This window comes from Salvelinus sp. IW2-2015, unplaced genomic scaffold (assembly GCF_002910315.2).
Source record: "Salvelinus sp. IW2-2015 unplaced genomic scaffold, ASM291031v2 Un_scaffold8927, whole genome shotgun sequence".
In the NCBI taxonomy this organism is placed as follows: Eukaryota; Metazoa; Chordata; class Actinopteri; order Salmoniformes; family Salmonidae; genus Salvelinus; species Salvelinus sp. IW2-2015.
In genome coordinates, this window is record NW_019950186.1 from 1 (window position 1) to 8,856 (window position 8,856).

At 43.4% G+C, this 8,856-nt stretch overlaps 1 protein-coding gene across 1 annotated transcript; it reads left to right on the forward strand.

Annotated features, from left to right (window-relative positions):
* Positions 1–10: 10 nt before the first annotated feature.
* LOC112079667 (AP-4 complex accessory subunit RUSC1) lies at positions 11–4,331 on the forward strand. The gene is made up of 7 exons (XM_024145545.2): positions 11–38; positions 588–693; positions 780–826; positions 998–1,515; positions 1,617–1,861; positions 1,964–2,122; positions 2,283–4,331. The coding sequence occupies exons 1-7, from the start codon at positions 11–13 to the stop codon at positions 2,473–2,475; spliced, it is 1,296 nt and encodes a 431-aa protein (XP_024001313.2). The 3' UTR covers positions 2,476–4,331.
* Positions 4,332–8,856: the final 4,525 nt, after the last annotated feature.

Here is an 8,856-nt window from a genome sequence, read left to right on the forward strand (position 1 = left end):
CAGAGAAGAGATGACTGTCCAGGCCTCCACCAGGCCAGGTAGGAACTCTGGACAGCAGTACAGAGGTGGTTACAAGAGAGCATAGACAGCATAGGAGGGCTGTGGTTGTTATACCCCCTGCCTTTCCATCTATTTATATATCTCTCTCTATATCACTCTCTCTGTTTCTCTTTTCTCAGACATGATGGAAGTACATAGCCAATCTCTCTCTTCCTCTTTCCCTCTCTCCAATGTGTATCTCTCTCACCCTCCCAGACATCATGTGGGTTCATAGTACTTTCAGTCTCTCTCTCCTCCTCTCTCCTCTCGCTCTAGTCTGGCACTTATTATTCTGCAGTGTTGAGTCATCCTTCTCTCTATCCTCTCTCTCTCGATTATCACTCTCTCCCCTCCCTATTCCCTCTTATTCTCTCCTTCCCACTACTCTGCTGATCAGGGTTATTCCATTGACTCAGTACTTGTTCATTTTTCAATTTCAGTATTTCAAAGGTAACATAACATGTTGATTAGATATTGATTTGTTTCTCTGTGCCAAAGCTTAACCAAAGCCTTTCTTTCTCTCATCTCTGCTCCCCTTCTCCCTCCAGGGCCCAGCACTCAGTCCCTGTACAGCCTCCAGGCCAGAATAGGAGAGCAGCCCCAGCTCCGGCAGAACAAACACAGGTTCAACGCCTTCCTCCTCGGCCTCCTCAAGTAAGACCTGYCACTTCTCTCCTWGGGTTTTTCTGTTTGACTTTTTAAATTCCAATTCTCACCTGCTTCTTGTCTCTCTSGTTCAGCATCAAGCTTATGGATTTCTGGCTGTCCCATCTCCAGTCATGCAGTGGTAAGTCTCTGAAGCCTGAAGTTCATGTCCGCAATCCATCTGTTTGAATATTAATATGTTACAACATTGTTTCTCACTCCTCCCTTCACCCCACCCCCTCTCTCTCTCCCCCTCTCTCTCTCTCTCTCTCTCTCTCTCTCTCTCTCCTTCGCCTCCCTTTCTCTCTGTCAGATGTGTTGGTGACATTCTACCGGCCCTCCTCCTTCATGCGTTTGTCGTTGACTTCCTGCCAGCCTCTGTTTGAGGAGCTCCTCATCCTGCTGCAGCCCCTTAGTCTCCTGACCCTTAACCTCGACCTGCTCTTCCAGCACCACCACCTGGATCCAGCCAATCACAGCCCAGAGATCCCCAGCCCACCCAATCAGGACCTGGGATTCAGGTTCTCGCCCCGGGGGTCCGCTTCCCAAGGCAGGGGCAGCAGCTATCTCGAGAGCCTATCAGAGCTGGACTTTGGGAGAYCAGAACCCGAGGRGACCAATCATAATGCGAGCTCGTCGTCCCTGGCCAACTCAGGGGTGGGAGGGTTGGTGGAGTCACTGAAGCCAGCGAGTCTCAGTGTGAGGCCTGCGAAGGTCTCTGGGGGTCTTGCGGAGACAAGTCCTCAGCTGATGTGGGTTCAGGAGAAAGAAATTAGGGAGRTAGCACCTCCTAATGTTGAGMYGGCCAGTCTCTCTCAACAGGCAGGACAGGTGAGCACAATTCAATGTGTGTGTGTTTGTGTCTTTGTTTGAATGCATGGGTGASTGTCCGTACCACACAGCACTTTTCTGAGCTGTTATTCTCTCCCTAGGTGATCCAGCAGGGATGGGGGGCTGTGTTACGCTGGGGGGGCAAGCTGGGCCAGAACCTGGCTGAACTCAGCCTGTCTGCAGTACAGAACCAGGAGGGGACATCCAGAGACCCCCCAGAGCCCCAGACCAGTACCCAGGCCAGGAGTGACCCTCCTCAGGTCGATGGAGCATTGGRGGTCCCCTGGGGTTTGGGACGGCTGTTTGGAGCCTCCAATAACCCCACGATACCCACACTTCCAACCAGGTGCGCTGGTGTGTGTGTACGTGTTTGTYTGATAGAGTTTTCTGATACTAGACAGTTGAAGTATCTTACTCTTATCACTGATGTATCTCTCTCCCTCCCCAGACGTCCGTCTCAGTGGTTGTCTCCAGGGGTGTCTGTTCTGACCCGGATGGTGAGCAGCAGTTCCAGCGCTAACCAGAGGAGGGCGCTGGAGCCCCAGCAGGTGGAAGAGGTGGTAGAGAGAGAGATGGAGGAGACATGGGACAACCCAAGACCCCTCAGGTATTGTAAATATTTGGAAATATATCTAGATTACATGTTTAGTTTGTTCAGTTCAGACATCAGTTCAGTTGTCATGACTGTCTATGACGGTGTTACGTGTTACGTCATTCTTATGATACTTTTTTTCAAGCCAGTATCACTTTTTTTCTCTCTTTCTCAGGTCAGTCAGAAACACTATGCGACCACTCTGGCACAGGGGCGGAGCTAAGCTTCCAGAAAGGGGAGGATTAGTGGTTTTAGGCGGTGTCGATCACGACTGGATTCGCTGTCGTCAGGGAGACCGAGAGGGGCTCGTACCCATTGGCTACGCCTCACTGATTCCTGTGATTTTCAGACACCTGATCAGAGTTTGATTGTTTGAATATATCTGGGGGGGAAAATGAAGTCATAAAGCTATAATTATTTAGGCAACCATAGAGAGGCTGTGGCGAAGTCCCAATGCTCTCAGAGAAAATAGTTCACCCCCGAATCTAAGTTCAAATCACATTTTTATATCTCTAAAGTGGTCCAAAGTCGTATGTCACGGTTCCCCAACTGGCGGCCCATGATTTTATTTGCCCTCAAGTTTTCTTGAGCAAAGGCGTGGGGTTACTTGTTGGACATAAAATACTAAAATCAGTAAATGTTGGAAATCTGTTCCAAAGTATTCCCCCACATAGAGAGAGATGTGATTGTTTACAAATGTAAGCAAGGTTTGAAATGATTATATTTTAGTCAAATATTATATCTGTTTGGGCTTCTTGCGGTCAATTTGCATCTACAAAATGATTTGTGATTATGTTCCGGCCCCCTGGCCATCCGTGGCTGAATCTAGTTGATGATATCTCTGGTCTCTGGTATTTAGTTCAGTCCTTACGCCGCACCATTCTGTTGTGAGATCCCACTATATGCACTGGTAGAAATCTGCAAAACTCAATCCCTAAAGAACGGTACCATCTAATGCCATCTAATTAGGGGGATTTAATGAAGATTTAATTTAGCTCACCAGATGGTTGTGGAATATTGGACCCAGCAACGACTTCAGACCATCTTTTTGAAGTGTGAAAACTTCAGACAAAACACTTATCTTGGTGTGGACTATCCCTTTAAATGTCCTGCATTCATCATCTCTCTTGGTGACCACCTGATCTGAGAAGGATAAAGCTTTGTAGAATTCATTCATAGGTATGCACCTCAGTCACATGATTGCCAAGCAGCCATCGCGGTGCACTTAAAAGTGTGATAAGCCCAGTCGTCTAAATTACATAATTAGTGCCTGTGGAAATACGCGTGACGTTGCTAAAGTAGTCAAAATATGTAGTAGGAAAAAACTTTCCCAGCATGATCATGTCGTCAAATGTACTTTAGACAGATGGCAACGTCCATCATCTAGCCAAAATTCGGCAAAAATAGCTAGCAAAGCTGACGTTAGCTAGTGTCACATTCAGGTGGCCTCCCAATTTAAGCTAGTTAGCTAATGTTTATACTGCATCTACAGCTCTATCTGGTGACATTCAAAATGTGACGAAAGATTTTTCCCAATAATATTTGACTGTTTTTGAATGTTATTATTTCCAGCCACTGAAATGCACTTTCGATGAAATCTTTCCTCCCGCTTATTGACGATGCATTGCGTAGAATGCTCAGTCGGGCATCAGTCCAAACGAACGTTAAAACAATATTGTGACGAAACATGCAACCAATGCATTCAGCTTATCCAGACACTTTCAGATCAGCAGTCACTATGGGAAGATTTATTAAGCCTGGTAGCCAGGTTTCTGCTCTAGCCAACTCCTTAGTCTCAGACCCAGACCCTTGCCGCCAGGCTAACCGGTGAAGGGAGCCATGGTAGGATATTGGAAGCGTAGCCCCTGTTACGTAACGTGGTACCATAGTGAAATGTAGCTGTTTTCTGTGTTCATTTGACCTTTCACCCCTATTGATCTCTCACCTCTCTCGCTTGGTCTCTGTGTGTGGTGTGTGTTTGACATGTTCCCACTTCAATTAATAGTCAGTTTTAAAAAGGATAACTTATTTGACTGTATAAATATTACATACATATATATAGATTAATTTAACCGAGATAGATAGATAGATAACCAAGAGAAACAGATAATCAAACGTTACTTATAGATAAGGTTGATCATGAATCAAATTGATAAGTGATCTGGCCCTTTATCCCCACCTCACCATTCACTACTCTAATAGTTCATTATACACACGGACAGCTCCAGTGTTTTTTGTCAATTATTGGAGATCCAGTGGCTTCATCTTCTTAGTGTGTGTGTATGCATTGTCTTGACTTCATATCCTTCATATCTTCATCATAACCTGATAGATTTAGTCTCATACCTTTACACTGTATTTATTGTATAATGAATTGCTTGAGTGAATGCAGCAGGGTTGGGCTCAATATGGCAGTCCAATTCAGGAAGTAAACTGAATTCCAATTCGATGATTGAAATAGGGCCCTCTGTTTTTTAATGACTTCTTAATGAATTGAAAAGGAGAAGCTATTTATGTTTTTTAATGATCTGATTTTAAATTCCAAATCACTTCCTGAATTGGCAGCCTTCAATTCGAATGTGAGCCAACCCTTGAGATGCAGAAGAGTATCTATTTATATGACACATATCTATCTAAAGGACATTCTAGTATCCAACAGTATATAAGTATTACTGCATAGCAATGCTGTGACTCAATCAGTCCACACCTCTAAACCTCACTAACACATACTACTCCGTGCTTTATGGAAATATCAATGCTTTGAGACAGACAGATAAACAGAACAAACGACAGAATAAACAGGACAGCATGAACAGACATTAAAACGACAGATAAAACAGACAAAACAGACAGATAAACAGACTGATAAACAGAACAGACAGATAAACATACAGACAGATAAAACAGACAGACAGATAACACGACAGATAAACAGTCTGAGGGACTTGAGACCTGTCTCTTCTACTCAGCCCAGGGATGATCCAACTCTAGTGTCTGTGTACTTTTCCTTTACCTCATAGATCAATTTAGTATCTTTGATTCCCCAGATATTTAACTTGACTGGTTACCTGGGCGTTACTAAGTCTGACTACAAGTTAATTCAAAAGGCTACTGAGACCAGTAGACAATGTGGGTTTCCAGGGCCATAGTTGTACGTTCCTGACCAGAGCACTATCCAAGCGAGACTATCCAAGCTGTCAGATGAAGCAGTGAGCTACTTCCTGATGTACCGTATTGTAGGAAGATACCACGACTGTCAAGCCTATGTGTTTGAGGAAGAGGCTGCCCCTTTCCCCAAACCGTACCTCAGCTCTCATATGTTCCTTCTTTCCCTACCTGTCATGCTAACCCGTGTAGGTCATCATTTTCAAATACCGTAGTAACGATGGTGGTAGTAAATAACGTTAAGTTAATCATGTTTATTACTATGTTTATCTTCTGATTTGGTGGTAGTTATTCTGTAGGCTTGGTAAATTGATGCATATGATTTACTTCTCAAAGCTTTCTGGTTTAAAGGATCTGTTTGTTTGCTGTTTTTTTTTTTTTTGTCACTTGCGGTGACATGGCGCTTCTTGAAGAGTTCAGGTTACTTGAGGAATGAAGAATAAAAATATTACCCATAAATTTCAAATTCAATGGGATATATCGCTCTTTTGATTGGTCAGAAAAAATATAATAACAAGGTTACCATGCAACAAGCCAAGTGGGTTGTAGCACAGGGTAGTATCCCTCTATGACAACCCTATGACAACATTAGATTGGAAACATTGTAACTTTGCAATTGCATTACACAGGCTACTTTACCAAATCTTCACCAAATGCAATGGTATGGCCACTGGCTAGTATTTCACCAACCTAACAACTAATCCAAATCGTCTGCGTGTCTCAAGACAATGTGTAGCTAGAATAGGATGTTACACACCGTGGAGCCACTGTGTGTATGGCCAGTCACCCTAAACCCCTGGTTTTCTAAAGGCTTTAGCTGGGTCACCCGGCATCAAAACAAGCTAGACAACTACTTTCTTAGGCCTTGTAAATTGACATGAGTCGTTTTTTAGAGCTATCTATAATGTATTTTAATTACAGCTTGTAGTAAATTAGGCTGTATATGGAGGGAGCGCTAGTTAGTGTCAGCAAGGCCCCATTCAATGTGCCATGCCTAGAGTGCAGCCGTGAAGGTGTAAACCTAACTTTCAGGAAATACACATGGTCTGTGATGTAACAATCTCAGTATGTTGACATGGATTTTATAGTTATTTTTGTTCGTTGATTCGGGTATATTTTCCATTTGTGTGAGTATGATCCATGATAATTGCATTGATTTGTATGAAAAGCTGTACAATTATTGGATGTGGTATTTATTGACCCTGGGAGTCCTGAAAGGTATTATACCTCTGTTTTTGTATTTGTCCCCTCACGTCTATCTCTTCTATCTATCTGGGGTTTTGTGCTGTATCACAGTGAGGTTGGTGGCACCTTAATTGGGAGGACGGGCTTTGTGGTAATGCTGGAGCAGAATATGTGGAAATGGTATCAAATACATTAAACACCTGGTTCCATGTGTTTGATGCCATTCCATTTGCTCAGTTCCCAGCCATTTATTATGAGCCGTCCTCCCCTCAGCAGCCTCCCTACTTGTGTGTGTGTGTGTGTGTGGGTGTGTGTGTGTGTGTGTGTGTGGTGCTGTGTGGTGTGTGTGTGTGTGTGTGTGTGTGTGTTGTGTGTGTGTGTGTGTGTGTGTGTGCTGTCGCTGCTGTGTGTGTGTGTGTGGTGTGTTGTGTGTGTGTGTGTGTGTGTGTGTGTGCGTGCCGTATGTGCGACGCGAAACGAGCATGTGTCTGTGTGTGATAGCAGTGGGTTCTGTATCTCTCTGGTGTGATGTAGCCTGCCCTGTACCTCACTGTTCCATAGTGTACTGTTGTCCCTGTAGCGTCAGTCAGTGTCCGACTCCCGCATGTGCTTGTTTGTAAATACCCAATAAATAATCAACATAAACCTCAAAGTCTCTCATGTGTCTCATTTTCTTCTCTATTCCCTCAAACCTCATCTCTGGACCTCAAAGCCAGTCCACTGTTTTTTTATTGTTCCCCTCTAATGAGGGACTGATTTAAGACCTGGACACCAGCGTGAGTTGCAATTCATTATCAGGTAGAACAGAAAAGCAGCAGGCTCGGGCCTCGTGGGTCAGAGTTGAATAACCCTTGCTCTTTATTCCATCGAGCTATGGCGATATGCTTCGCTAGAAAGTATGTGGTACCTCGATATTAAAGCCTTCCAATCAAGAGCTTATGTATGTTTCATCTGACCTAGCACTCTTCTTGTCAGAGCAGTGAAGGGAGTGCATGAGGAAGGACTTACTCTCTGAAATGAGAAAACTATCCCTGTTTGAATACTTTAAATGATTTCCTCATTAAAGTACCACAGACCTGAGAGGGAGGGATTGGCTAGCAGCTTTAGCTCACACATGCAGTGGAGGCTCGGGGAGAGCTATAGGCGACGGGATTCATTGTAATGGCTGGAATGGAATTGATGGAACGGACTGGTTTGCCATATGTTTGTTTAGTACCGTTCCATTAATTCCATTCCAGCCATTACAATTGAGCCCATCCTCCTTATAGGTTCTCCACCAGCCTCCATTTACACATAGCCTATATAATCACATAAACAGATCAGTGATTTGCTGAAGGTAAGGAGGAAGAGAAGGGCCCTCAGTCCTGGCCTGTCTGTCCTCTTGAGGTCACGTCCTCAGATGAGGGTCGTGATGGAGGAAAACGCTGTATCCACCTGGCCATTGGAGTTCATTCAGCTTTACACAACAGGTGGTGCTGTATATCACCACATTTACATTTTGTTATTTAGCAGTTCGCTCCATTACGTGTACATGAATATCCCACCCAGTTATGCAGCGTCTTCATAAGGATGGAGGAGCAGCGATATTCATGGGCCTGTGATAGTATTGAAGGGTTAAGTGGTTTAGAATATAACAAGTCCACAATGCTTTGTAAAACAAAAACGCCATTTTATTGTTATTGATAATAAGGTCAATGTTTGAAATTACATTCTGTCAGATGAACTGTGGTATTTTCTCCAAAGACAGGTTATAAGCAGCAATTTAAATTGTACAACAAAGGGCTGGATCCTCACCGCATCGCAGAAGTATCAGGGGAGATCTGCGTTATAGCTCCATTTAAATTTAAAGGCAATGTTCCGCGTTCGTTGGAGACTGCAATTCAAGATAAACACTGCATATGTCGGCTTTATCGGAAATGACCTTTACACTTTAATGCGATCTTCCGCACGTACGGATTGAATCCAGCCCAAAGTTACATTTCATGCAAACTACATAAATCACCCTTCACTATATGATGAATGCATATAATATTTCCTAATCACCCATTGGCAATAGTGAGTGAAGCAAATACACAGGTCAACTATTAAAACATTCAACTTTAGTGTCAAAGTCAAACTAGAAAACTGCACCAAAGAGAACTGTAACAACATGAACGGTTACAAATCTCAGATTCAATTTGATTTTCCTGATTGTCTGACCCAAACTAAAAAGAGAACATTTCCATCAGTCAGAAAAAGTAAACAGGTGAGAAAAAGAAAGTCATATACAATCATAGCAATATTTAACATAGGTCAGTTATGTTTAACACTTTGTAGCAAAATGAAGGCCTTTAACTATTACTTTAACGCTCTGATAAAACTAATCAATTATGAAATTGATTCATTACATTTTCCTCCTC